The 26,768-nt window shown below is 57.0% G+C and overlaps 13 protein-coding genes and 1 non-coding gene across 14 annotated transcripts; 6 read left to right on the forward strand and 8 right to left on the reverse strand.

The window, feature by feature from the left end:
• Positions 1-477: 477 nt before the first annotated feature.
• On the reverse strand, positions 478-1,436 carry L226DRAFT_572965 (uncharacterized protein; the record flags this gene model as incomplete). Its single annotated transcript, XM_067684758.1, has 2 exons — positions 478-720; positions 783-1,436. 2 exons carry the CDS (start codon positions 1,434-1,436, stop codon positions 478-480), a joined length of 897 nt encoding a protein of 298 aa, XP_067533090.1.
• A 1,429-nt stretch (positions 1,437-2,865) lies between these two features.
• L226DRAFT_546861 (TPR-like protein) lies at positions 2,866-3,900 on the reverse strand (the record flags this gene model as incomplete). Its single annotated transcript, XM_067682450.1, has 7 exons — positions 2,866-2,940; positions 2,992-3,142; positions 3,198-3,261; positions 3,315-3,389; positions 3,451-3,529; positions 3,579-3,697; positions 3,804-3,900. 7 exons carry the CDS (start codon positions 3,898-3,900, stop codon positions 2,866-2,868), a joined length of 660 nt encoding a protein of 219 aa, XP_067533091.1.
• Positions 3,901-4,023: 123 nt separating this feature from the next.
• On the reverse strand, positions 4,024-4,096 carry L226DRAFT_t180. Its single transcript has one exon. It is a non-coding gene; the product is annotated as a tRNA-Val (tRNA).
• A 332-nt stretch (positions 4,097-4,428) lies between these two features.
• On the forward strand, positions 4,429-6,539 carry L226DRAFT_511620 (uncharacterized protein). The gene is made up of 4 exons (XM_067678305.1): positions 4,429-4,698; positions 4,753-5,040; positions 5,106-5,525; positions 5,575-6,539. The coding sequence occupies exons 1-4, from the start codon at positions 4,535-4,537 to the stop codon at positions 6,410-6,412; spliced, it is 1,710 nt and encodes a 569-aa protein (XP_067533092.1). The 5' UTR covers positions 4,429-4,534; the 3' UTR covers positions 6,413-6,539.
• A 211-nt stretch (positions 6,540-6,750) lies between these two features.
• L226DRAFT_511625 (uncharacterized protein) lies at positions 6,751-7,589 on the forward strand. Its single transcript, XM_067678306.1, has 2 exons — positions 6,751-6,772; positions 6,823-7,589. The coding sequence occupies exon 2, from the start codon at positions 7,033-7,035 to the stop codon at positions 7,561-7,563; it is 531 nt and encodes a 176-aa protein (XP_067533093.1). The 5' UTR covers positions 6,751-6,772; positions 6,823-7,032; the 3' UTR covers positions 7,564-7,589.
• A 190-nt stretch (positions 7,590-7,779) lies between these two features.
• Positions 7,780-9,942, reverse strand: L226DRAFT_490022 (phosphoglucomutase; the record flags this gene model as incomplete). Its single annotated transcript, XM_067677303.1, has 5 exons — positions 7,780-8,471; positions 8,525-8,641; positions 8,694-9,642; positions 9,700-9,721; positions 9,866-9,942. The coding sequence occupies 5 exons, from the start codon at positions 9,940-9,942 to the stop codon at positions 7,936-7,938; spliced, it is 1,701 nt and encodes a 566-aa protein (XP_067533094.1). The 3' UTR covers positions 7,780-7,935.
• A 206-nt stretch (positions 9,943-10,148) lies between these two features.
• L226DRAFT_490024 (P-loop containing nucleoside triphosphate hydrolase protein) lies at positions 10,149-11,785 on the reverse strand. The gene is made up of 5 exons (XM_067677304.1): positions 11,546-11,785; positions 11,321-11,475; positions 11,174-11,255; positions 10,793-10,817; positions 10,149-10,736 (listed from the first exon to the last, which is right to left on the reverse strand). Exons 1-5 carry the CDS (start codon positions 11,759-11,761, stop codon positions 10,213-10,215), a joined length of 1,002 nt encoding a protein of 333 aa, XP_067533095.1. The 5' UTR covers positions 11,762-11,785; the 3' UTR covers positions 10,149-10,212.
• A 434-nt stretch (positions 11,786-12,219) lies between these two features.
• On the reverse strand, positions 12,220-13,011 carry L226DRAFT_148837 (uncharacterized protein). The gene is made up of 3 exons (XM_067672422.1): positions 12,949-13,011; positions 12,808-12,873; positions 12,220-12,743 (listed from the first exon to the last, which is right to left on the reverse strand). Exons 2-3 carry the CDS (start codon positions 12,854-12,856, stop codon positions 12,313-12,315), a joined length of 480 nt encoding a protein of 159 aa, XP_067533096.1. The 5' UTR covers positions 12,857-12,873; positions 12,949-13,011; the 3' UTR covers positions 12,220-12,312.
• L226DRAFT_524584 (uncharacterized protein) lies at positions 12,864-15,154 on the forward strand (the record flags this gene model as incomplete). The annotated part of the gene is made up of 3 exons (XM_067678899.1): positions 12,864-12,889; positions 12,964-14,734; positions 14,795-15,154. The coding sequence occupies 3 exons, from the start codon at positions 12,864-12,866 to the stop codon at positions 15,152-15,154; spliced, it is 2,157 nt and encodes a 718-aa protein (XP_067533097.1).
• Positions 15,155-15,851: 697 nt separating this feature from the next.
• On the reverse strand, positions 15,852-18,670 carry L226DRAFT_148922 (uncharacterized protein). The gene is made up of 7 exons (XM_067672423.1): positions 18,214-18,670; positions 17,285-18,153; positions 17,015-17,230; positions 16,839-16,955; positions 16,731-16,784; positions 16,547-16,680; positions 15,852-16,488 (listed from the first exon to the last, which is right to left on the reverse strand). The coding sequence occupies exons 1-7, from the start codon at positions 18,497-18,499 to the stop codon at positions 15,912-15,914; spliced, it is 2,253 nt and encodes a 750-aa protein (XP_067533098.1). The 5' UTR covers positions 18,500-18,670; the 3' UTR covers positions 15,852-15,911.
• Positions 18,671-19,547: 877 nt separating this feature from the next.
• Positions 19,548-20,276, reverse strand: L226DRAFT_466760 (uncharacterized protein; the record flags this gene model as incomplete). Its single annotated transcript, XM_067676001.1, has 1 exon — positions 19,548-20,276. A coding segment is annotated over one exon (729 nt), but the record flags the coding sequence as incomplete, so codon positions are not given.
• Positions 20,277-20,422: 146 nt separating this feature from the next.
• L226DRAFT_554027 (UNC-50-like protein) lies at positions 20,423-21,829 on the forward strand. Its single transcript, XM_067682971.1, has 8 exons — positions 20,423-20,729; positions 20,789-20,844; positions 20,894-20,919; positions 20,971-21,036; positions 21,108-21,228; positions 21,279-21,488; positions 21,538-21,578; positions 21,632-21,829. Exons 1-8 carry the CDS (start codon positions 20,610-20,612, stop codon positions 21,757-21,759), a joined length of 768 nt encoding a protein of 255 aa, XP_067533100.1. The 5' UTR covers positions 20,423-20,609; the 3' UTR covers positions 21,760-21,829.
• Positions 21,830-22,221: 392 nt separating this feature from the next.
• L226DRAFT_466715 (serine/threonine protein phosphatase 2B) lies at positions 22,222-24,832 on the forward strand (the record flags this gene model as incomplete). The annotated part of the gene is made up of 12 exons (XM_067675995.1): positions 22,222-22,359; positions 22,424-22,628; positions 22,706-22,731; positions 22,791-22,889; positions 22,978-23,089; positions 23,152-23,297; positions 23,348-23,487; positions 23,542-23,619; positions 23,671-23,891; positions 23,946-24,123; positions 24,177-24,296; positions 24,349-24,832. The coding sequence occupies 12 exons, from the start codon at positions 22,222-22,224 to the stop codon at positions 24,830-24,832; spliced, it is 1,947 nt and encodes a 648-aa protein (XP_067533101.1).
• Positions 24,833-25,288: 456 nt separating this feature from the next.
• On the forward strand, positions 25,289-26,545 carry L226DRAFT_572973 (uncharacterized protein; the record flags this gene model as incomplete). The annotated part of the gene is made up of 4 exons (XM_067684759.1): positions 25,289-25,362; positions 25,410-26,194; positions 26,256-26,323; positions 26,378-26,545. The coding sequence occupies 4 exons, from the start codon at positions 25,289-25,291 to the stop codon at positions 26,543-26,545; spliced, it is 1,095 nt and encodes a 364-aa protein (XP_067533102.1).
• Positions 26,546-26,768: the final 223 nt, after the last annotated feature.

Genomic DNA, 26,768 nt, shown 5'->3' on the forward strand with positions numbered 1-26,768 from the left:
GTCAGTGTCAGAGCTGCCATGGAGCCCGAAGCCTGCAGAGAAGTTTAATCGCCTTTCTATTCCCACTGCGAGCATGTAAGGATCTCGCACCTGGAAGTCGAGTTATGGGCTGGAATGGAACTAGGAAGGAGAGGAAGTGCTGCTGTGACAGAAGCTGGCGCGATTCCGTGTGTCCTGTAGTCTGCGGCGAGACGAGGCGGGGGCTGGAGTGCTAGACATCTCTATGGTGGCGTCGTGGGTGTTGTGCCGTGCCGGCGGCGCATCCCCGAAGTGATTCGCTGATTGCTGATGATTGCATAGGAACTGAGCTTATAATATCAGTTCTACTAGCGGGTATAGAGGGCGTGGCATGCGTCTATGTGTTCTATCTGTCTATGCTTCTAGTATTTCCGCTGAGATCCTGGCTGGTGAGAGACCTGTATGTGTGAGTCAACTTGCTTGCTCTAGGTAGAACAAGAATGGCACTCACAGCATACCCTACTTCCGCATTGTCCGTGCTTCTCGCCGTCCGACCTCCATGGTCAGCGCCTTTGATAAGGGAATGCGGTCCATAAGCTGAGACGCAACTGTATCGGCGGCATCGCCGATGCGGGCGAGGGCGTCGTCAATCGCCAAGAGACCATCCTGCGACAGACGGTAGGGTCCGGCAGAGTCCCATCTTGCTAACCGGATGGATAGGTGCTCGACACGGAGTGGCGCAAGCAGGGCCGTCAAATTCGCCTGTCCATTGTACGTTCAAATCGAAGCAGAGAAGACGATGATGAGCAGAAGACTGCACTCACGACCATCTGGTCAACATTCACCTCAGGAACGTCGCAACGGAAGTCCAGGGAGAACCGAGTGAGTGACGCCCCATCTGCAGGAGAGAACAGACGGGGAAGCGAGGCGAGGACGTAATCCCGCGCGAACAAAGATATTACAAGGCTGGATGGGCGCGTGTCAGCCAGGACATGTGGGAGCATCCACGCTGTGCTCTCGGAGAGCGCTTTGATCTCGACGCGAGGTACCGGACGGCACAGCCCGAGCATATACAAGTCAATGACGTGCCCAACTGCGACGTGCGTCAGCGACTGCCATGCAGCGTCGTCCCCGGCGCCGTCCTCGCACCGCCAGTATTGTTGGTTCATGACACGACAGCGCTCGATCACTCCTGTGTGATCGCAACAACGGCCATTCGACCACTGGGACGCCTCGGGATGGACCTTTGCCGCCGACAATGTGAACGTCTCCACGTTCGGGAACGCGCGCGCGACCGGGCCAACGTCGATTCCCCCACGGAGCATCCCGTGGTAACAGTCGGCGAGCGTGAGACTGCGAACGTGCGGGTACTGCACGGTCTCGTCTTCGCAGTGGATGACAGATAGGTCCAACTGCTCGAGTGTCGAACGGAAGGGTTCTAGCAGAACTATGGGGTCTGCTGCCGGGAAGCGATGCATAGGCCCGAACCTAGCTGTCAGCCTGCGCAAAGGAGCTGCGAGGCTGCGGAATGTTATCCCATAGTGCGTGAGATACGAATGGAGCTTCGATCTCTTCCAGGCTGTTGAGCGCTGAGGCGGCAGAATGGAGGTACCCTGACGAGCTGGCCGCGCCCCAATCGAAGCGCAAGCGTTTCAAGGTGGAAGCACTGCGCAACACATCGTTCAGGAGCCGCTCGATGGATGGAAGTTCGCCGCAACTGCTTTGTGCCCGCGCAACCCGAGAATGGGAGCAATTGACGATGACGTGTCGCAGGAACGAAGCCCGAGCTGGTGATGTCCCCATGCGAAGACATGTATGGAAGGAAAGGATATTGCAAGCGCTCAGCTCGACCGGATCGCGGAACAATTGACGTAGCCCAATGTCGTAGTATTCGTGCGAAGTCTTCATCAAGGAAGACAGGTCAGGTCGGCTGAGGAAGGTGACTAGATGCAGTAGCACGTCCCAGTTGAGGGTCGAAAGCGGTGTGGGGACGCTCATCTTAACCATCCTGCACTCAGCCAGAGCGTCAGTCCATCGTCTCGTCAATGGCATGCAGGACAACGCACTCAAACATACCGGGTGATGCTGGTCGTATGTCAACCAGTGCAGTTGTCTACGCAGTCTCGTCATGATGGGAGGATATATAACGACGCGGTGGCTGTGTATCATCCTTCCGCAAAACTGCCTGAGGCCTAGCTGAATCCACCGCTAAGGATGGCGCCCCGACGCAAAGAATTTGACGCACTGCTAGAGATCAATAGCGAGGCCGGCACGTTTCAGGGAGGACACCGGGATTTAGGTAAAAACCCGATTGAGTGTTTCTTATCACTGGGAGCACGGAGGTACGTACCAGTCCAGTGGGCCAATTCCGCGGATCACATTGTACTCTTCCTGTAGACTGCAATTACCCTGACAAGCTTTGAAGTCGACCTGCGAAGGACACTACGACATTGACAGTGAAAGGGTTGCGGTCCTAGCTTCGCGAGCACCATAACTCCGAAAAAGCATCGTTGCCGCGGCAAGCGAACGAACTGCTTACGATTACGGCACTGACATAACGATACCCCCAAAGGACGTGATGGAGATAAAGCACCTACTGAGATGGGGACCTTGCTAGTCGAGGGCATGCAAGCCTTACCCACCACGCTCCCCAAACTGGGACCTGTCCCGGCGGTTGTTTAAAACGGCATAGGAGCGTGGCCGGGAGGAACATGCAAAATGGTGCGTCTTTGTGGAGCCGGAGCCGGAGTATGAGAGAATGCTGTTCCCAGCGACTCGTGATGAGCAGACGTGAATTACCTGTCATATAGTAGAAAAGGGTGTATAGTATGGTCTGAGAAGAGTGCACGCGCGTAGCCAGCGGCGAAGCAGGCCAATCAATAGCTTTTGGTCGGCGTCGGAAGGTCTTCACGTGGAAGGCTCGTCCTTCCCTTGCTGCGCCTCTGCCTCTTTCAGCTTCTTGCCGAGAATCTTCGCGCTCACCTGCAGAGTATTATAAGGCGAGGCACGTACATGGATAGGTAGTCAACTCACATTGCGCATGTGCATCGCAGCGCGGTCCACACCGAAGTCCTTGCTCTTCTGGTACTGCTCCAGGGACTCTTCGAGATGGCCACATGCCTCCAGGACCGCGGCAAGATTGAACGCAATTTCTCCGTCCTCGGGTGCAAGTGATGACGCGACGCTGGATAGAGCATTGGATGCACATCGGAGGGCTAGACAACGGAACGGGAACATACCGAAGGTGATGCAACGCGAGATCAGGCCTGCTCACAGGCGAGACGATGTATGCACTTGCTAGGTCTGCCGAGCGTGCATTGATGAGGGATGCGGAGAGGAAAAGACAGCGGACGTACTGGTGTGCGCATCGGGGCTCGAGGGCTGCAACGCGATGGACTCCTTCCAGCACGCGATAGCATCATCATACTCCTCTACAATGACCCACCGGTCAACCGTCTCCCACCACACAAGAGCGACATGAACGGGACTCACTCAAGTGGTAATGCGTCACGCCCAGATTGAATAGTCCACTCGCAGTGCGCTTGATGTCCACGCTGCGTTTGTACAGATCCTTCCCGTACACATGTTAGCTGCGCGATAGATGTAAGGAGGACACACACCTTGGCCGCCTGCACGTCACCATCCTCAAGTTTCTGCGTCCCCTCCTCCAAACACTGCATGGCCTCCACCTCGGCTGGGTTCACCGCAGATGAGCTGGGCGTCGTGGATGTTGCCCATCCTGAAGACACCAATACGTCGTCAATCACCCCACCACGAGCATCTGGTGGAGAACCCACGCTTGCCAACCACAGAGGCCGGAACTTGCGACCGGCGGGTTGTCGTACCAAGATGATGCTGAGCGGATGTACGCAGGGACCTCGAACAGCTGGCCGAAGCAGACAAGCGAATTCCCCGAGAAAGACGAGCGAGGTTCGTGAACATGAGGAAGATATGAGGCGCGCTGTTGGAAGTCCGAGTGAGAGTGATTGTAGCCAAACTCGTTACTCAAGTGAGTACCAAGCCTAGAGGTGCACCGCAACCAAGATAAAAAACTATAAGTCCAAATGATCGAGGCCGGGATCGAACCGACGACCGCCTGTGTGTAAGACAGGAGTGATAACCACTACACCACTCGACCTTGCATTAATTTAGTACCCACACTAATATATGTGTCAATTACACAAGTTGCAATCTGTTGTCTTAACTTAGACCGTGGACTCCAACAGACTCCAACTTCATTGCGGATGCTCTCGGATGCCACATTGGCTGAATAACACATGTGCTTCATCGATCCCCGACATATGTGCCCCGCGGTACTCTGCGACTTGCAACAAATTGCAAGTTAACCTGCACTGCTCGCAGCGGCGCACCATACGTGCCCACCCAGCGTAACGTGAGTCTCCTTGACATAACATTAATATAAGGCAATGTACGCTGACGTCGACGTGATGACTCTCTATTTTCAGAACAGGTCAGCATTCCGAAGAGCGAATATTCCTACGCAACTCAAGTCGTTACACATACGAGCTAGCAGCGGTTACAACCTCCCTCGAGTAATACCAAGTTCGGTGCTACTATGTCGTTCTACATCGGACAAATACGACCATTTCGCTGGTCGGAAGTCAAGCATATCAGCAACCGCCACGATCTCCTGGACGTCACTGAGGGGGACGTTGTCGAGACCTTCGGCCATGTTTTCCAGTGGGACGAAGACTGCGTCCCGGTCGAGGTTTGCGAAAGGTATGTAGTCCACAAGTCTGTCCCTAATCAATCTATGCTCACTGTGCGCTTCAGATGGTGCCAAATAGGAGACCCCTCGTGCGACGCTGCACTTCGAGAGGCATTCGCTCATCCATCAGCCAGCATCGGCAAGGACCTGTTGGCGGCACTTGAAGAGTACGCGGCGGGCGCGGACGGAGACGCTCCGGCTACCAGGGCCTTTCTGGAAGAGGTGCATCAAACACCTCCAGATCTCTCGGCGACAGAGGAGGAAGTCCGGATTGCACAGGAGCTTTTCGCAGACGACTCCATCCAAATCATGCAGGCTCTGCTTCATTACAGTCTTGCCGGCGGTTTGGCCAGGTGCGTGGATGATTCTGCTGTAGCATCTACTGTAGATACCTTCAGCTAATTTGTACACTCACCAGCTCCCGGATTGTTCGGACGCTAGAGGCCGTTTCGTACCTCCTACCGCATGTTTCAAAGGGAAAGAAGAGAGCGAATTCATCCCTTGAGGAAGTTGTGTCCCAGATTTCCAAGGAATCGTCTGATAGGACGTTCGTGAGGTTGGTAGAGACCATGCAGTTCATCTTAGACATCATGGGCTGCACTGCACCCACCTCCCCCTCTCAGCCCCTCGAAGACTCAAGCGCGATGGCAAACGGAGATGCAAGCCACTCGCCCAGACTTGCGTCCCTCCTGCCAGGCGGGGAAGGCTGGAGATCGGCCGTTCGTGTCAGGCTGCTTCACGGCGTCGCGCGATGGCGCGTGCAAACACGCTGGGAGCGAGAACATCCAGGTGAAGTCCCAGATAGCGTTCCCATCAGCCAGGAAGAGGTGGCCGCGACGTGAGTGACCCATCCTCGTGCTGTCGAATCCCTTCTCAGTGTTCCATAGCCTTGCCTCCTTCTCTACGATTCCGATGTGGTGCCTTCACCGGCTACACCTCCCTCCATCGCCAGCGCAAGCCAGCGCATACCTCGCTCTCTGGCGGCACATCGGTTTCTACATGGGTGTCTCGCCATCCATCCTCCTCCGCTACTTCTCCACCCTAAACGCAGCAGACAAATTCATCGCTACAGCCGCGCTCAACCTCTTCCTCGAAGAGCTGTCCGTCCCCTCAGGTGCCTCACTCGAGGCCACCGCGGGCTCGCTGCTCCGCCGCCCGACGATCCCCATCCTGGTCGCGGTCTCGAACCGGCCCCCACTCAACACCTCCATCGAGTACAACATCGCGCTCACGACACACCTCCTCGGAAGCCCGCTCGCCGCACACCTCGGTCTGCCCCCGACGAGCCTCTGGACGCGCGTCAAGATGCACGCGTTCCTTCTCGTCCAGCGCGTTCCTCATTACTTCGCGCGGTACTACCCGCGCAGGACGTGGCTCGAGAAGCGACGCGAGGTACTCCGGGAGGGCATGGTACGCTCGGTGCGCTGGAACATGGGCATGAGGCGCACGGCGTTCCGCCCGAGGACGTCAGTGCGAGACGACCTCGACGAGAAATCGTCGGGCCCGGCCGGGGCGGAAGTTGTCGTACATGGCGGAGAGCTCGCGCCTGGGGTGGCGGAGGCGGAGGGTGTACGCGGTGACCCTGTCCGCGGGAGGGAGCTTACGAGGATTTGGAAGGAGGTCTTCCTGGAGATGGTGGGCGTGTGTGTGGCTACGTGTGTCATCGGAAGCGTGCTCGGGTACATGGGAATAACCTTTGCGATGAGACACGTCCGTCTCTTGTAACCACCCAGACTCAATTAGAGCGTTGCCATACAGACAGTGGAGCATATCGCTAGCTAACAGTAGTAGCCAGTCGAGCACCAGACTGGGGCTTCCAGTGCCCCGACATTCTCGGGACGCCTACACGAGCAAATATCAGCACACATACCTGAGCGGGCCGACCCCCCTTGCTCGCTCATTCCGGAATGCTTTGTCCTCTCAGGCTGGCTCAACACGCACGAGCCCGTGTATATCTCACGTCCGCATTGAGGCAAGTCGATATCAGACTCGGGGGAACTCGCGATGATACCATCGCCGCCACTGGCTTGCTTCTGACCACCGACTCGCAGCCAGCCTTTACCGCACCGTCGCCGACTGCTACGCGTGAGTGGCGCGCGTCCCTTTTGAAATTTGCCACTCTGATCAACTTCAAGTTCCAGGTGGGCCTTGTGCCACCAGGTGGTACTTGTATTCCGTTTCCGCCACAAAGGTACTGTGGTGGCCACCGGCTGACAGGGACTTGCCTATAAAACCCGCACCCATACTCTCGAGATGATACTGATCTATCCCTCGCAGAGACCTACCCACCAAACCACCCTCATCTCTTCACCACCGTTCGCGGACTACCCTCCTCTCTCGCCACCATGCCCGAGAACGTGACCATCCCCGAGCAAGGCCGCGAGGGCCTCTCGCTGCCCTCTCCAATCAACATGGACTGGACCTACCCCGACCGGGACGTCCCGCACCCCGTCTACCTGCTCGTCTACGGGCCCTCCTCGCCCGACCACACCTGGCGCGACCTGCACTGGTCCGTCGGGTGGCAGCCCGCCCCGGACGCGTGGCGGCACATCCAAGTCGACACATACGACGTCAAGACGGACCCCGCGCCGCAGCCGCGCTACGTCTTCTGGGGCACGCGCACCCAGAGCGCGGGCGACGGCGACGAGTCGGCGGCGCACCTCCCGCTCGGCACGCTCGACCGCGAGCAGCGGAGGAAGATCGAGGCGCTGGCTTGGGAGACCCCGGTCATGTACCCGAATGGCGATTGGAACTGCCAGAACTGGGTGCGCGGGCTGTTTGAGAAGATGGTCGAGGCGGGGATTGTCTCGCAGCAGACGGTCGATGAGGTCGTGACGCGCGCAGAGACTGGTATGTGCTTCATGCCCTCGAGCTGACGACGATCTATGTTAACCTAGGTGGCACATGTAGCACATGGTGCTCTTCCAGGGCGATGAAGTTGCCACCAGGTCGAGTGGCACAATGTTGAATACGGGAAGAAAGCAAGCCGGCTAAATAGCTAGATGGAACCCATCTACACCCATGGACTCACTGGTTAGCGTAGCAGCATGGGCAATGTACTTGTACTTCTGGGCTTAGATCGAACGTGAATGCAAACTGTAGCAGAGATCCAAATGCATGCGATATGCAAGCACATATGCAATCGCCGTTCGTTCCATAATGGGTACATTTACATTGTAAGAACTACTTCCGAGGCCTCGTCCGCAAGATCTATGAAACCAAACATCCCTCCGGCACACGAAGAACATCTACGTGATGACAGTGGGCTTCTCGCGCTCCAAGAACTCACGAAGCTTGCTGATCTCGAGTGCAACCTCGATGAGACCCTTGAGACCCTCCTGCGTGTCCTTGTTGAGCTCCTCCGGGCCCGCGGATGCGAGCACGTAGCGCTCGACGTACATCCGCACAGTCGCGCCATGGGAGCCGGTACCACTGAGACGGAAGACGACACGCGAACCATCGTCGAAGCGGACGATCTGACCCTGGTTCTTGCTGACCGAGTGGTCGATCGGGTCCGTGTAGTCGAAGTTGCTGACCTCGGCAACGGTGAACTTCTGGCCCGTGCTCTTCGAGGTGTGCGTCGTCTCCGCGAGCGAGCTGGCGCTGATGTGTTGGTTCAGCGCATCTACGAGCTTTTGTGCACCCTCAGACGACACCTCCTCGTAGTCGTAACGGGAGAAGAAGGAGCGGCCGTATACAGCATAGTGCTTCTGTAGGAGCTCCTTGATGCCTACGAGCTCGTTGGGTGATTGTTGGTTCGCATATGCGAGGATGTTCAGCCAAGCTACATCGGACAAGTCAGAAGAAACGTCAATCAAGTGAACCAATGATACGTACCGACGATTGCCCAGACACCATCCTTCTCGCGGATATGATCCGAGCCCGTACCGAAGGACTCTTCACCACAGATGGACAATTGACCAGCGTCCATGAGGTTACCGAAGAACTTCCACCCTGAAGAGGCACAGGTTAGTAAGATGTCTGACAAGGTGATCGTCGGTCTTACCAGTCGGGACGACATGGCACTGCAAGCCCTTCTTCTTCGCAACATAATCGATCTGCGCGGACGTCGGCATACTGCGCGCGAGACCGTGTATGCCGCCCTTCTTGAAGTAGGGGATCGCCTCCGCCGCCCAGTCAGCGATGATAGCGACACTGTCACTGGGCGTGACGAATGCGCCCTTGCCGTAAATCATGTTCCGGTCACCGTCACCGTCGCTGGCAGCGCCGAACTGGATGTTATCCCGCTCGACGCGCTCAACGAGCTCGTGTGCGTAGGTGAGGTTCGGGTCGGGGTGTCCTCCGCCGAAATCGGGAAGGGGGATCGCGTTCTGCACCGACGACTCGGGAAGACCGAGAGTGTCAACGAAGATAGCGCGACCGTACGGGCCGGTGACACCGTGCATGCCGTCGAAGAGGACCTTGAACTCGTTGGACCGGGATTGGACGAAGTTCTTGATCAGCGGAAAGTCGAAGATGGACTCCAGCAGCTGGACGTAGTCCGCTACGGAATCGATGATCTCCACGTTCGCCGGGCCGTAGGTAGTGAAGCCCTTCTTGGAGAGATCGATAGGGGGGAGCTCGATGACCTTGTAGGTAGAGATGGTCTTGGTCTTCTCGTAGATCTTGTTCGTGACGCTCTCGGGCGCGGGCCCACCGTTGGAGACGTTGTACTTGATACCGAAGTCGGCGTTTGGACCACCGGGGTTGTGGCTGGCGGTAAGAAGAATGCCTCCATCCGCCTTGTACTTGCGGATGACGTTGGAGGCAGCGGGGGTGGAGAGGATACCGTCCTTGCCAATGATGAACTTGGCCACACCGTTGGCAGAACCGATCTTGAGGATGGTCTGCACGGTCTCGGGGCTGTAGAAGCGACCATCGCCACCGATGACAATGGTCTTGCCCTTGAGGTCAACGGCGTCGAAGATAGACTGCACAAAGTTCTCCGTGTAATGCTACAGATGGGCGTCATGAGCGACAGTGAGCAATCACGAGGACTGGGACGGACGCACCTCCTGCTGGAAGATCTTCACCCTAAGCACCCGTCAGCATATCTGCCCTCCCGCACGCCAACTTAGATAGCAATGGTATCCCCAAGTATTCCATCCTGCGTCCCCCCGAGCACGACTCCCGACTCGACACTGATCGCGACTGATATGTGTGGAGGCAAGCGCTCACCTCTTGCGGAGGCCAGAAGTGCCGGGCTTCTGGCCATCGAAGGGCTTCGTCTGGATCTCCTTGACCTGGAAGGACATGATGGGTATGAAAGAGAGCGATGGGGGAGAGATGAGGAAAGCGAGGCAGGAATGCGCCTCTTATATACTGCCCCGAATCCTATCATCTGCCTATGACGCACGTTGTGTCTTCCCAAATGCGGAAACTTCCGTCACTCTCGCGTCAAGTCACATCGTGTCCCGCTCGTGACTTCGTGACGCTGTAGCTCTGCACATGGGCTAGGTACGCGTCCGACTCTGCAAGCATCCTATATTACGTCCAAGAGAAGATAACAACATAGTTTAATGGAACTAGGACCGCCTCCAATCACCTTGACTAGGGTCAAACTGCGCGTCACGCCCTGGTTGATAGGGTCTTCGTCCGCCGGAGGCAGAATCACGGTGCGATTGCCAAGGTGTTCCCTGCTCACTTCCTCCAAGAGCTCTGTTCCACTGTAGGGTAGACTGGTACGTTCCAACCCCGCGGTATGCACCCGAAGACGACGAGCGGCCTCGGTACGAAGGTCCTCGAGGCTCGAAACCGCGTCGTGGTGGACCGAAGCCTCGGTAACCTCCTCGGAAGTCTCGGTAGCCTCCATACTGACGAGGGCCAGATGCAGGAGGCAACGAGGCGACGACTTCTGGTGTATCTTGCAGGCGTCGCATTACGTCCCGCACCACCGCTTCGCTGTACTCGGGATCCGGAAGATCAGAAGGCTTCAAGTGCAAGATGCGCGTGTAGCCCTCGTGTGGCGCTGGCGGTCGGTATTGTGAACGGAACCGCTGCAGTACCTGGAGCCCGAGCTCTGGACTGGTGATGGTGGGGTGTCCAGCTCCTGAATGGAACTGCATCAGTATCGAAACGGAGGAAGAATTGTGGCCTAGTGCTTACGTTCCGCCACCCTTGCCGCGCATACCTGTTCGAAGGAACTGATGAGCATCGTGGTACTGCTCGAACGGCCGCATGCAGTAGCACTGACAAGAGTTTCTTTGTAACGACGATCTCACAAGTTGTAATCAAGCCATCTATCATACTTCTGCTACCATCGAGTCAAGAATAAAAACCCGAAAGGATACTTGAGACGGCGCGCAAAGGCGCAGTCTGGAGTATCGCCCTACCATTGAGGCAGCGGAGACCCCACAGAACGATCACACCGGGTGAATGCACGTGCAAGAAGCAACGCCCATGACTTCTCTATGTTGCATACTTGCAGATGCCCCATGCAGGGGCCCAAGCAGTCTAGCATGGCTGCGGACTAGTAGGAACGCTCACCTCATACGGAGTGTCGAACACAAGCACCCACACGACGGCGTTCGGAAACTCGTGCGCAATATTGATCCAAGTCGCCCGCTGGCTATACGTGAGCAGCGTAAGTTAGCAAGAATCGTGCGGAGGACTCTAGAACGAGACACGGCTAACCTTTCGTCGAAGTTCGTGCGATCGATGATAACAGATAAGCCGCCTCTAAGCGACCGCCTCGCGAGGGCCTCGACGCTCCGCCGGTCCCCAAGGTCATCCTGGCTGCACCGATGGAACTGAGGGAAGTGTCGCTCGAGTGCTTGTGCGAAGGTCGACTGTGCAGTTAAAGGCCGTCGCGATGCGTCAGTTCACTATCCATGATGACAATGGGGCCAGCAAGTGCACCTTTCCAGAGCCAATCAGCCCTACTAACAACAAGACAACTTGCTGGTCGGGCGGGACGATGGGCGCAGGACTGGCGTCGGCAGTGGCGGTGTGCAGTACCGAGTCTGTAGTAGTACATTCTCGGACGGGTGGGGCCTCCGACTGCCCAGCCGCGTCACGGTGGTCGCCCTGGTCGCCTTCGGTGCTCTCGGCATTGTTCGACTGATGACTTGGCATACTGGCTGTTCCGACTGTGCTGCGGTAGACGTGCCAGCGCAGAGGTCCTCGTCCTGACAAAGACGGAGGGGCGGAATTTGATGGCGGATCACACGCGCAACCCGTCCATATGCATGCAGCACAGGTTTCGAGCTGCTATAGATCTGTCGAAGCGCCCATTCCGCTAAGCCACGTGGGCTGTCCGCTACTCTCGGAGTCCCCATCCCCGCACCCGTCTTCCAGCCACTTTCCTCTGCTCTCCTCCAAATCTGCCGCAAGGCCTAGGATTGAAGAGCAGGATTCAAAGCAGGCGGTGTGAAGTTGCTTGCGACTCAACGGCAGCATAGAGTACTCATTCCGACGCCGGCCCTGAATTCGTCCTGACCTCCTCGGCTATTCAAGGGCTCCCAGACTCGACCCCTTATCCATGCACGGCTGCGTAAGCCTCGCTGGGGGTAAGAGCATGTTCAAATTCCGAGAAGGAAGCGAGCCAAAGAGGGCCTGGCCGACCATCGATAGCGGCTATGGCTCGACCAGTGCAAGCGGGCGGAGGTGACCCCGAAGAAACACACTCACAAAGCGACTTGCAAAGCGGCATAGCGGTGAATAGGGTCTGAGCGAGAGCGTATGCACACAGTGTGTGTACAGGCAGCAGCAGCTTGAGTTCGTAAGATGTCGACGGACAGCAGAGATGTCGAAGAGGGACCGGATACGGTCCCGCGGAAGAGGATGGCCCGGCCCAGACGATCCTCGGACTTTGGCGTCGTAGAGGGCACGGATGCGCCATGCCGAAGCGGGGTGCGCGGATTTGGTTGCCTAGGGATGCCTCGTGTTTGCGGGCGCCGGGGGACGGAGGGGCGGCGGGCCAGTGTATTTAAGCCTTTCGCTTGGACCGCCGCCGCCTCTCCACAACCACGACCCTTTTCTTTCCCCCCTCCGCTTTTCTGGGCTTTGCGCCCGGCCTGTACTCTGTAACCATTGTCCTCTATAATCTTTTGTACATCTGTACAGAACATCATCATAATTGGTGAGCGGCTCGGAACTTCCTAAAGCAGGGGCGGACTCACTTAGACCTGCGCAACCACCGGGCAGACACGGCCATTGCGTTCGGTCCATTGACAGTATGGAAACTCCTATGACCACTTCAACGTGAGTTTACATATAAAACGCGTCGAAGCGCGTTGCTTGGGCCGGAGGAGCTGACTTACCCTCACCCAATGCAGCACCCTCTACCACCCCAACCCCCACTCCAAGACCCGATCCCCTCCCACCATTCCAGACGTCATCCTGTTATGCCTTATCGACATCCTTGGGGACCGATCAACTCTCGACCTCGTAACTGCGGCAAGGCACTACCGCGAATATGGAGTTGAGAAGGTGTTGACGACCCAGGGCGGGAAGGCGGTGGTGTTGCGGACCCCGCGGCAAGTGGATTCCTTTGCTCGCTTCATCCTGGCTGCACCGCAGAAGCGCGGCCACTTCATCGCCCGTTTGTCGATTGCGCTGCCCGCCTTCGAGTCCGAGAACTTGGAGGACGCCAAACGTCTGGCGCAGGCCATCCCCCACCTGACTGAGCTCCGCCGACTCTACCTTTCTGAGCCCGAGGCCGGCCTCGCCTCCTACCCTCCGATCATTGACGCATTTCGATCCCTTCGTTCCGTCCGTATTCTTGGTATATCGGGCGCCGACGAGTGGACCAACCTGCTGTTGTCGCGCTTGCGGGCGGGGCTGCACGAGCTGTACATCTATCGCCGCGCTGCATGGGATGAAGGCCGGGGCTTCTCTATGTCCTTCTCCCTGTGGCGCTTCGCGTACTCGCTGAGGAAGCTGTTCGTCGACTGCGGGTTTGCGGCGTGCCTCGAGCACAATGGCGGCGGGACCGCCGTTGAGTCTGACGATGCTGGATACGAGGCGGACACTGAGCTCGAGCGCAAGGTCGACGACGGCGGATCCGAGGACGAACCTGACGTTGACTCCGTCGTTGTGTCGGACGTCAATGGTCCCCGGAGCGAGGGTACCTCCGCCACCTGCGTGGAGGTGCCACCACCCGTGCTGGATGCCAGTGTTACCAGCAAGGATCTAAGCGTGGGTAGAGCCTTCGAGGAGTCAAAGGAGCTCACCGCGGTGGATGGGTCCCCGAGCGGCCTGGAGGACAAGGACACCGAGCACGGGGACCGGAACAGCATTGAGGCGTGGGTGGCCGACGTTGCCCATCAGCAAGGACATGTTGGCCACGGGGTCGTCAATGCCAACAACATCGAGGGGCCCGTCCCGGCCAACGTCTCCCAGGAGGACCACGGTGCCAGCAACGGCGAGGTAGCCGTCGATGACGGCTATGACCACGACGAAGACCACCACCACAATGAAGACCACGACGACGAAGACCACGACGACGAAGACCATGACGACGACGACTACCCGGGATCGGACGCCGAGTCTGCGGTGTCCGACTACGATGAAGTAATATGGGCGTCGAAGGACATCCCCCAGTTCAATAACCTCACAGAATTATGGATTCCAGACCTTGTCCGGGATTCCCGTGCCAGCATCGTGCTCGCCACCCCCGCCCTCACCTATCTCGACGTCGGGGCGGCAGCCACGGTCTACACCCCCGAACTACGCCGCACCCTCGAAGCGAACAAGTCCGCGACGTCCCGCCGCTTCAACAACGACGCGAGCAAAGATATACAACGATGGCGCTATCTGAAGCAGGTGCGAGGCGGCCTCGTCGACCTCGCAGTCCTTGGGAACACCGTCGCGGTTGACAGCATCGAGGTGGTCGGTATAATCACGGACAAGGTCCTTCAGCTCCTCCCCACGGTCGTGGCTGATCACAGCCCGACGATCCTTCGGGCGACTATGGCTTTCCCGTTTACGTACGGGCTGTGGGCGATGAACGACGCGGCTGCGGAGGAAGTTGAGGAGATGAACAACGTACAACATCTGACGCTCCGTGTTGTGGTGAAGAAGGACATCCACAAGTCGGCTCTGAAGGTGAGTTCTGCCTAGTATGTCAAGGCCTGTTTCGCCGTGCTGATCTCGCCCGACGTACAGAAATGCCTCGTCGCAACTCTTCGCGCGTTCGAGGGACTTGCCCGAGTCTTCATTGACTTGATGTACGACGAGGACGACTGTCAGTCCGCGGGACCGGGATCCCTGGATGGGATAGATCTTGACGGTTTCGCTAAGGACCTCGTGCATATGGTAAAGAGGGAGAAGGGCGAGTACTGTCAGCTCTTTTATATCAAGCAGGACCAGCGGGTTTCTTGCTTGAGTGTGGAGAGGACTCTTGAATTCAGGGGCGGTGAGGAACATGCGCAGTGGAAGATCTGTGCGCTCGACCACACCGAGACCCAGAGCAAGGAGGAGGAGATGCTTGAGATTGGGATGTTCTCGGAGACGTACCCTCTCTAATGGCGTGCGCCGGACCCGAGGTCGCGTTTCATCACTTGGACTTTGCGACGTCGATCTGTATCTGTACATATATCATCAGCTGTAGCTCTAGCGCACTCTTCACACACACGCTCTTTACGGTACTTACGGGTTATCACGCATCACTTATGTCCTATCATACGGGGTTTTATCTAGGCTATTCATCGAATGTCCGCCTGCTGAAGAAGCTGAACGAAGATTGCTGCGACCGTTTCTGCGTCGCGACAGTGGAATCCAAGTCGCATCTGCCACGTCATGCAGATCTTAGGAGCTCAGACGGATGAGATTCGACTTCAGTGCTCTGTATCGTGCACGGCACGTTAATGAAAGTGTTGATGACAAGACATACCATGTAGTCGTGAGCTCTTATAGCTGGATTCGTAGGATGCAATCGTAGGGGGAGCAAGTTGTAACTCTTCGCCCTGATCATACACGCCGGTTTCAACCACCCAACATTAGCGCTTGCGCCTTATACTTTTCTATTAGAATCAGATTATATGCGAGAGCACCTGAAAAGCATTCCAGAACTGCGTGTACAACTGGTGTGCACCAATCCTGTACACACTACACGCGCAGCTCAGACAAATCTTGGTAGTACGACCGTATCAACAACACTTTGAATTGGCAACAAAGACAACATATCACGATGCGCTAGCTGATTGCAAACAGGACCGAAACAACACAAAACGATAAGGCCGGGAGTCCAATGCACGTCCGCTCTCGCTGGCGGTCAAGACGTTCACGGACCGCCGCCGTTCCTCCTGCCTCTGCGAGGCTTCCCGTTCCGCCTCTTCCCAGGGCCACGGCCGCCATTGCCCTTTGAACCGTCATCTCCAGCAGGGCCAGACGGGCCCTCGCTGTCGACGTTCATCACGGACTCAGTACGGGCCACAGAGACAGGATCGACATGAGCGACAACGTCAACTCTTTCGCGAAGCGACGACGCGCTATCGCGAGGCGGGGAGTCGTGGATGTTGAGTCGCTCGAGCAGCGAGCCTCCACGCTTCATGTTCGGCCGGAACCCGTTCTGAGGGCTTCTATCTCTGGGAGGACCCATGCGTTCATCGGGATGAGGCGGGGGGTCTCTGACCCTATCGTCGAAGTCGCGGGCACCAGCGTACCCACGATCAGGACCAGGGCGACGGCCGCGAGCTCCGTTAGGTGCTGAATCTTGTGGTGGAGGCGCAGGAACTGCGAGGAGCCGAGCACGATCGGGATGAACCTTAACAGCAGGGGGTCTCTCTTCCTCATGCGGCGGAGGAGTGATAACTCTGTCGGGGCGCGGAACCTCGGAATCATAGGTCGATCTTCCATACCTGGATCGTTGATGACATATGTCAGAACAGAACAACAGTGGGCAAAACAGAAACTCACTGTCTGGGCTCCCTCGGCACGAATTCTTCTTGCGAACGAGAAGTCGGGGCTCGCAGAGTCTGCACTTCGTCACGAGTTTGCCAGAGACGGGTGGGCTCAGACTGTGAGTTCGGATACGTAGAGCCATGACGTGACTAGGGAAAATTAGCCCTTCGATGTCCTGATCATACTCAGAGGAACATACCTGGACAGGGGACGTGCCACCTCGAGACGGCTGGCGTTCTTCAGGGGGACCACGCTACGTCGCAGATGTCAGCAACGGCACAAAAATGAAGGCTACGTCACAACGTACCATAGGGTCACTCACAGAAGAGCGACGCCCTCCGCGTTCACTGCCGCGGTCACCACCCCGTTCAACGCGAGAACGGTCGGAGAACGGTTCATCAGGTGGAGGGGCGTAACGCATCGGCTAGAATAACGACATGGTCAGAACACCAGATGACAAGAACGGCGAGTCAAGAACCTCACCTTCTTGCCGTAAGGGTCAGGAACATCGTCGCGTTCGTTGGCGAACCCACGACGCGACCCGTATCCGTTGTCGTTCGCGTGGAACGGAGAGGACTGAGCAGACGGGACGCTCTCATAGGAAGTAGCGGTCCTCGGACCAACCGGGACACTGTTTGTTCCGCTCATGCGCGGAGGCCGCGGGCCCGTATCACCAGTCGGACGACCTCGCCCACGCGGCTTAGAAATATATGTGAGCTTGAGGATGGCTCTGAGTCCAATTTGGTTACTCACCTCTGAAGTCGGTGCTCGGCCGATGGGCATCGGCCGTTCAGGCAGATCACGAACGACCTGCTTGGGAGGTGCGATCGTTGGAGGCTCCATGGGGTTAGCGCCTGAGTAGCTTGCCCGTCTGTCTACGGGACTACTCTCGCCCCAGCGACGTTGATCTACTGGAGACCGAGGAGGCTGAAGACGACCGCGACTGGACGACGCCCCCGGGCCTTCGTGACTGGGAGGCTCTGCCGGACGTCCGTACATGTTCGGCAACGATGTGGACGAAGACGCCATGCCGGAGTATGAACCACCATCGCGAGGCACCATGGCTCTCGGGGCACGAGGAGCTTCTTGAGGCGCTGACGGCATCCGGTCCGAGTACATACCACCCATACCATTACGCGGACCCGGGTCGACGCGAGACATCGGTGGCCCCCTCGAGGGAGGGGGAATGTCGACGTCCATTGCATCCGGAAGTCGTGGGTTGGGGTAGTACGCTGACAAGGGAGGGTCGGACGTTGACGGTTTCCAACCCTTCGGTTTGGGAGGTGGCCATGGCTTGCTCATATCCCACGGGTTGGGTAGACCCGACATGCGGCTGAGACGACCAGATGGCGTGTCGTAGAGAGGCACGTTGCCCCACCCCATCCAGCCAGGAGGCATAGTGGTGGCCTGATTGATTGTCTCCTTCCGCCCGTCGGGAGTCGTCCATTGTAGTAGTCCGTCCGGTTCGACGATCGGAGATGGGATGCGTATAGGACGCGGTGGGAATGGTGGATGCTGCGAGGACTGCTGAAGCTGGGGCTGAGGCTGCTGGACAGGCGCGGGCTTGTGATCAGATCTGATCCATTGCTCTCTCTGCGGGGGAAGCGGCGCTCTCTTGCGGTCTAGACGCAAGCAAAGGATGGTCAGAACCAAGTACTACTGGCACGATACATGACACATACGTTGTTGATCCACCTGCGATGCTTCGTACGATGGCGGAGCCGCTATAGGTTTAGGTGGGAGAGACGCAATGGGGGCTACAAGGTCAGTGGGACCACGACGAGACGAGGCAAAATCATCGTTCAGACGACGGCGCTTTGAGTTGTCGAACTCGGGGTCCGACATCTCTGCTTCCCGTCCTCTCCTCTGGGGAACACTGTCACTAGGGATGTTGTTCCGATAGCGACTAGGTGGTGGGCTGTCGATGCGCTCGTAGCGGGAGGGCTCCCTGGAACTACTTGAAGCCATTGCAGGATAGCCTGTGTTCGATGATGGTGGCAATGGAGGATTGGCGCGCCTTGGTGGCGAGGGATCTCGCAGGTGAGGCGGCGGTGAACGTGGCCCTGCAACATAAGGGGAAGAAGGTTCGTAAAAGAAGCGATAGGAGCGAGGAACAGGAAGAATGAAGAGGCACGGGGTAAAGGGAGTCGGAGGGTCCAGAAGAAGCGTCCTGGTATATACAGCAGAGAGTCGGTGGGGAGACAAGATATGGGATAGTTTGGCGCGACTCCCGAGGTTTCACGAGACAGTCGGCGAGCACCTGCCCTCCACCTCGGGAGGAGTATCGAGGCGAAAGACGGGAGGCGGAGGATGAGGCGAATAACGTACTGGAACCGGGCCACTCGTCATTTACGTGGCGCGAGCTTGGCTCTCTGGAAGGTAGCGGACGAAGAGGGGGTTCAATGTCGTCTTTCCGACGGATACGGGGTTCAATATCGTCTTTGCGGCGTCGAGGCTCGATGTCGGCTTTGCGACGAGTTGCAGGTTCAATATCATCCTTCCTGCGGCGAGTGGAGGGTTCAATGTCGTCCTTGCGGCGTCCACGGCGGGTGGAGGGCGATCGGGGAGCGGGTTGAGCTGGCTCTGCATACTCCTGTGAACGTGACCACCCAGACTCCGAGACGCCTGCTTGACGATCCTGTGAGTAGTCTCCCTGTACGTCCCGCCACATCGCGGGCTGAGGTGACGGAGAGGGGTCCCGTCGAGCGCGACGATCCCATTGAGGGCTCACAGAGCGGGTCTTCCGCCGACCCTCACTAGCTGCGACCGGCGAAGATGAACGTGCTCGACCGTAAGACGAATCAGCATAGAACGCCTGCCCAGCCGCAGCACGCTCGCCGCGCCAGTCACTGGTGTTCGTAGTCTCCGTAGCCTCACGAGGCCTGTAATGGCGATCTGCGTACGAGAGCGCCGAGTTGGGCGGTGGAGACGCTCGACGAGAAGCCATGTCCCTTCCCATGTCCCTTCGCGCGGAGCGTGGCTGTTGGCTGCGGCCCGTCCTCTCTGCCCACATATCATCCTGAACATCTGGAGAGCGGCGCCCAGACGGCTGAGCGCTCCCATTCTCGCGAGTCTTCGTCGGTGAAGACCGGCCAGAGGTCACCTGCAGTCTAGGCCTGATCCACGTCGATTCTTCCGTCTTGACGTTGTAGTAGTAGGGTTTGCCCTCGTTCGTGGAATACCTGACCTCCCAGTCCTGAGGGAGTGATTCACCGCCCTCCGGAGCAGTATGGCCCTTCGCAGTGCCGTTGGCCTTGCGAGACCTGTTGACCATGGCGCTCGCAAGGGTCCCAGGCTCTGCGGGCTGTTCGAACAGCGGCGGGACTAGGATAGGTTTTGGGGGAAGTGCATGGGTAAGTGGAGCGAGAGGAAGCTTGCCTGTCGAGCTCGTTGAGTTCGGTGGGCGAGAGTCTCTCGTGGGCGACTCTGAGTTTTTAGCTCGAGAGGGTGTTCTGGATGGTGTGGCTGCAGATAGACGCTGTCCGTCTCGCCTGCCAGAGTGCGACGCGAAGGAGGGTTGTTTCGAGAGATGCGCACCGGGAGCCTGCTCTGAGGAGTGGTTAGCGTAGTACTCCCTCTCGTCCTCGTCGTCGCCACCGAGAGAGATCGCGTCCTCTGCATCTTCCGGCGCATCGTACCCGCCTGTCGACTGCCGTGGCGAGTACCCGGGGTACGGCGCGGAGATGTTTTGCTGTTCATCATCGTCGTTGCCCCAGTCGAGGCGCTCGCCGTCGTCGTCAACCATGTCGAGCGAGGGGTGAAGGTCGTGGAGGAGGGGTGTAAAGGTCGACGGTGCGAGCTCGACGCGACAACCTTGCTCAGTACAAGGTATTGAAACTCCGCCCGAAGAATCATCCTCCGCAGACTGTGGCACGGGCGCCAAAATGCTGGACTTGGATGCTGCGCTGTGAGTCCGAGTCTCAGTCTGTCCCTGCTTCACGCTAGTCTGCTTGCCCTGGCCTGTCCTTTCCTCCCTGTACCCTCGCTGTGATACGCGGCGTCGTTGCTATAGACTACATACACGAGCCTCGGCACACTGTTCTCTCGCAAGGCCCTACGTCTCCGGATTCGTGACGACATGGATGCAATCCTACCCGTCACCTCTCCTACCCCAGGCAATGGCGCACAGTACCGGACTTCCTCGGGGACGAGCCGCATTCCTATGATATTTAGGAGATTACATAGGTTTCAACAAATGGTGCGTATACAACATCTGTCCCTTCGAGAACATGCGCAAACGGTGGGAGGTGGAAGTAGGACTTCGAGCAGGCAGCATGGCAGTTGACATACCTATGTCTTGCTCCAAAGAGAGTGTAAGCATAAGACCTATCTGTAGTGGCTTATTTACTCATATGCGTTCAGTTACCGCAACGTCTACTTCCACAAACGTATGTTGCCTTGAGCTCCCGTGTCGCATCGTACTCAACACCGGGTATTAGAAACGAAGAACACTTGGGCACGAGACGACCCTGCTATCCTTATTCTAATTGCCGCTTGTCTAACTGGTGCGTGGTTTTGGTGCGGTGACATGGCTCAAGATTATGGTCTCATGCGAGCAATCGTGGACGGTGCACAGTATCTGCTGTCGCGTGGTCGGTCGTCTACTCGTACAGCGTCTGGGGGGCTATTGAGTTGGCTCTCCTTATGATCTTTCGCGACTACCTCCTCGTGGGCGCAATCGTAGCGACAACACTATGGTAGGAATTCATTCAGCATATGCGGAACGTCGCGCTCACCTCCGTGATAGGTTCTTCGCGAACCGCGTCCTGTTGTCGCCACCATCGCACTCCACGCCGGGAGACGCGAAGGTCGAATGGGCCTACGCGTTTGACGTACATACGAACGCGTTCTTCCCGTTCTACCTTACATTGTATCTCGCACAACTATTTTTAGTCCCGATCATCCTGAAGAACAACTGGATATGCCTGTTCGTATCGAACACACTCTACCTGGCTGGGTACGTTCCCAAGCTCACGAGATGGCATATTTAGCTCACCATGGAACAGGTTCGCACAATACATCTATGGGGTGTATCTGGGACTAAACAGTAAGCACGAGTCGAGATCACGCGTAGCTTCCATCTCACGACGCTGTCCACAGCTCTCCCATTCCTTGTCCGGACAGAGCTGCTGCTCGCGCCGTTGCTCCCTCTTTTCGTGGGATACATCCTGTCTCTCCTAGGTTTCAATTTCGCAAAACATGTACTGCCTCTATACTTCGGGTCATGACAGGTGACCTTGTATTAAACGAACCGTCCCTTCCACTATCACTATATTCTCCATTATTCGGTCACCCTGGACCCCAATTGAGCTCATTCAAAGGAACACTCAGGTCGGCTACGAGTCTACGACTGGCACCCACAGCACATGCCGCACACGTCGTCGTATTACTCGAGATACGGTGCCTGTTTGTTGTCAAGGATGTCTTTATTAGCCGGAACGGGTAGTGCTCGGTAAGTCGCAGCACATAAGTAACGATAAGCCAAGGAAGTGGTCAGTATAGTACGAGTTTGATAGCCGCGCATTACTCGGGTTTAAACTCCGCTCGCAAGGGCGTCGATTGCACCGGCAGAAGAGGTCTTCACCGCCCTTCATCCATCCTCGTCGTCTTCGCTGTCCACCTCGTCGTTTCTGTTATCCTACTCCCTCACGAAATTCTGTCACGATTGAACGACGAGCAGCTGCTTCACGATGAGCGGAACACAAGCTCAGATCCAGAAGGCAATTGACCAGATCCAATCCAAGGATCCTCTCCCCGAAATCGACTTTACCCAGCACCAGCTTGATAATGGCTATACCATCAGTACGCAGGAGCGTGTCGTGAAAGAGGTACGTTTATCTCAGAGGTGTCGTTGCCCGAGATGGCGAAGTTGAATGACAGAATGGTCGATAGGTGCAAGCTCCGGCTATGAGCATCCCCACCGACGCGCAGTTCTTCTCGAAAACGGACCCTTCCAAGCCGGACGTTGCGTTCTTGAAGAACCACTTCTACCGGGAGGGTCGGATATCTGAAGAGCATGCTCTCTACATTCTCGAGAAGGGTACCGAGATTCTGCGCGCCGAGCCCAATCTCCTCTACGTTGATGCGCCCGTCACTGGTACGTGCCGCCAACGCATCTCTTTTCCCCGTTGTGCGATGCTGATCTCTCCGTGTCTCTTGCGTACCGACCCTTAGTGTGCGGTGATATCCACGGGCAATACGTGCGTTCACATAACGGGCCTTGTTGTACTTGCTTACTGATATCGAGACGACAACGCAGTACGACTTGATGAAGCTCTTCGAGATCGGAGGCAATCCTGAGACGACGCGCTATCTGTTCTTGGGAGACTATGTTGACCGGGGCTACTTCAGCATTGAGGTGCGTTTTGTTTGTGCGTCCGATTACCCCGCGTCTGACGAGCTCAATATCACGATTTTCGTCGTCGGTCGTCTGACGCGCTCTAAAGTGTGTGCTCTACCTCTGGTCCCTCAAAATATGGTATCCAGAGACCCTGTTCCTCCTTCGCGGCAACCATGAGTGCCGTCACTTGACCGACTACTTCACCTTCAAGCTTGAGTGTATGCACTCCAATCCCCCACTGCAGCTCGATAAGCCTATCTTACGCTCTTCCTGGACACAGGCAAACGCAAATACTCCGAGCGGATCTACGATGCGTGCATGCAATCCTTCTGTGCTCTCCCCCTTGCCGCCATCATGAACAAGCAATTCTTCTGTATTCACGGTGGACTCTCTCCCGAACTCCATACTCTGGATGATATCCGCAACGTAAGGAGAGTTCTTCTCATGCCGTAACAGACCTCTAACTGGTTACACAGATTGACCGCTTCCGCGAGCCACCCACTCAGGGTCTGATGTGCGACATCCTCTGGTCCGACCCCGTCGAGGACTTCGGCCAAGAGAAGACGTCCGACAGTTTCGTCCACAACCATGTAAGAGGTTGCTCGTACTTCTTCACGTGAGTGTCATTCGGGACTTCGTGCCATGTCGGGATCGCTGACGTTTAGGACAGCTACCAAGCGGCGTGTCAATTCCTTGAGCGGAACAAGCTACTGTCGATCATCCGTGCTCACGAAGCACAAGATGCGGGGTAAGCTCTCTTCACCTTCATCTTAGGTCTCATCTAATCGGGAACAACTAGGTACCGGATGTACCGCAAGACCCGTACCACGGGATTCCCATCCGTCATGACCCTCTTCTCCGCCCCGAACTACCTCGACGTCTACAACAACAAGGCCGCCATCCTGAAGTACGAAAGTAACGTGCTTAACATCCGTCAGTTCAATGCAACCCCACATCCGTACTGGCTTCCCAACTTCATGGACGCGTTCACCTGGAGTCTGCCTTTCGTGGGCGAGAAGAGTACGTGCCTTGCATACAAGTGATCTAGCTCACTCGTATTGATTGACATTGCAGTTACCGACATGCTTTTGGCGATGCTTAACTGCTGCACAAAGGAGGAGCTGGAGGAGAGCTCAGACGAGGAGACGTTGATCTCGCCCACGCCTTCCGAGGAAGCCCAGGAACGTCGCAAGGTTATCAAGAACAAGATCCTTGCAGTTGGGCGCATGTCTCGCGTCTTTGCTCTCTTGCGGTACGTTTCCGGTTCGCCCTGTCGTTGTTCGAGTATTCATGCATGACAAACAGTGAGGAGTCCGAGAAAGTGTCCGAGCTTAAGAGCGTGTCCGGAAGCGCCAGGCTTCCATATGGCACTCTTGCTCTTGGAGCTGAAGGTATCAAGGAGGCTATCTCAGGCTTCGATGACGCGTACGTCAAGTTTGTCTTTGGTGTTGTGACATGTCCTTACGTGCGCTTGTAGTCGGAAATCCGATATCGAGAACGAGCGCCTCCCTCCCGAGCTTTACGATCCTGAATCGGAGGAGGGCAAAGGCCTCATCTCCTCTCAACCTGCGACTCCCCACGAAGAAGTTGTTCCACCAGTATCACCGAACGGCGTCACGGCCGCTCTCGAGCAGGTCATCGCAGGTGCTCCCACCGTCACCCCTATCAACACCTCCGCACCTGCGACACCTGGTTCGCCCATGTCCCCGATATCACCCATTTCGTCTTCCACCTCGCCGTTCCGCCGTGGGCACGGTCGCCAGGCCAGTCTGGGAACGACGATGACGAGTCCCAGTACGCGGCGGAGGAGCTTGGAGAGCACGATGTCGCTCATCCAGGAGGCATGGGACGGCAAGACGCCCGTGCAGGATCCAGAGCTCGTCAAGCTCGCAGACTCCATCGCTGGCGAGAAGAAGACCGACTCGGGGCGGACGAGCCCGAGCGGGGCGGCGCCCAGCTAAGGGCGCATGGACTCGAGACTGATTGGGCTGTTTGTTGTTTGGGCGCGGTGGCGGAGTGGGCCATCATGGTAGTCTTTGCATTGCACTGTATATCCTGGAGGCTGGTGTATTTCATTTCATTGTCCCTCTACTCGTTTCTCGTGACATTGTATTTCGACGTTTATACACAAGCTTACGTTCTGTCCTGCTGCAGGCTTCGTGGTGTAGGACTGTAGGTGCGGCGCACAGGATCTTTCCCCGGATGTATATGGAATCTGAACCCATGACGGAGCCACTTGGGACCGCGCCGGCGTGACTATATGTTATCGAACTCGACATCTGGTCGACTGCGAATCTCACAGCTTATAGCTATACAGCGTAATCCGCAGGCAATCTTTTGCTGCTGCAGTGAGGCTGTGTCATGTTTGTACGTACCGTCCCGTGTGTGCCCTATTCCTGATCCTACACTCACCTAGCATGATCACCGACAGGATTGCCAGTGCCCTGCTTGCACCCGGCACGCCTGTTGCTGTGTCCCACGTCAAGAGCCTGTGCGCGGGAATGATCGCTGTGCGGACGAGCTCTGAAATGGCGGCAGCAATGTCTACGAGCTCCACGACTCGTCGGAGGACTATATTATTGGGGGGCACGTTCAGGCTGGCACTAGTCACACTTCGCAACACTTCCTCAACCCCAAAGACACACTTCACCTCCCGATGTACTTTTCGAACGACACCAAGCACCCAATAGTACTGGGACCACCGCCAGCTGCCCTTGAGGACGACTATCTGGAACCCCCGCCTTCCTACGATTCTCTTCCACAGGAAGAGAGCCGCTTCGGCTACCCTCCTCCTCCGAGTAGTCCCAGTGCCTCGTCCTCGACCCACAGCAGCTCACTCACCCTCAGTCCGAGCGCATCTCACTTTTCCGCCTCAAACACCTCCCATCACCTGCAGAAATCTCCGAGCAGCAGTCACTGGGACGACGACGACAGCGCTGGAGGGTATGCGCCATCGCTGACACCGCCCTCGAAGGACGCCCCGCACCCCGAGAAAGTCGGCAAGCTCGTCAGCGGCCGTTGTCCGCACCACCTGCTCAACCCACCTCCCCCATGCTTTTCGCGCACGCCCTCCGAGAACATGCACTACCCACCGTTTCCGACGATCACCATCCCGTCGCTCGGGAAACAGTACCTCGCGGAGGGATTCCCGGCGGTGCTGCCTGTGTCGGAGACGAAGCCGCACCCGTTCGCCACGCATGACGTCACCGAGGAAGATTGGATGCACTTCCTGGCTGATATGAAGAGGGCTGCGAGCCTTGGGTGGGGAGATCGACTGGTCGGGAACGTCGCGCCGCTCTTCGTCGGGGTACCCTACGTACCTGGTGAGATCCGTGTTCCATATGCGATGGATGGAATTGCTCACAGTATCATGCATTCCGCCAGGTGTTGCCGGGCTCCAGAAGGGAAAGAAGGTAGCCCCCGTAATGGAACTTCTTCACCACTGGAACTATGTACGTGCTGTGTGTCCGGTGCTTGAGGGGAGCGTCCTAACATCGTATCTGTAGCAATACTTTCATCCTCGGTGCTTGGAAGTCTACCTGAGGCAGCTCGATACCATCAACGCACAACAGGAGTGCCCAATGCGTCGTTCTGTCGAAGGTGACCAGACAGGATGGTACCTCCATGTCACATACAGGCCGCCTGGGCCTAGCACGGACGAGACGACGCAGTAGTGCAGTACGCTGTCTAATCCCAACGGGTCTGCACCTATTAACTGCTCATTGACGGAATCCTCAGGCTAGAGGTGGATCGATCTGGCGCGACCATTCTTCCGTATGCCTGTTCAACGTTCAACCCTCAACCTGCATCGGCCAAGGCTGATTTCTTTTTGTGGATGTAGGTATCTCTGTGCTCGTTGCGGTCACCCCGCCAGTGGAGTAGACGGACCGCGGTTTC

Source organism: Lentinus tigrinus (assembly GCF_003813185.1).
Source record: "Lentinus tigrinus ALCF2SS1-7 unplaced genomic scaffold L226scaffold_22, whole genome shotgun sequence".
In the NCBI taxonomy this organism is placed as follows: Eukaryota; Fungi; Basidiomycota; class Agaricomycetes; order Polyporales; family Polyporaceae; genus Lentinus; species Lentinus tigrinus.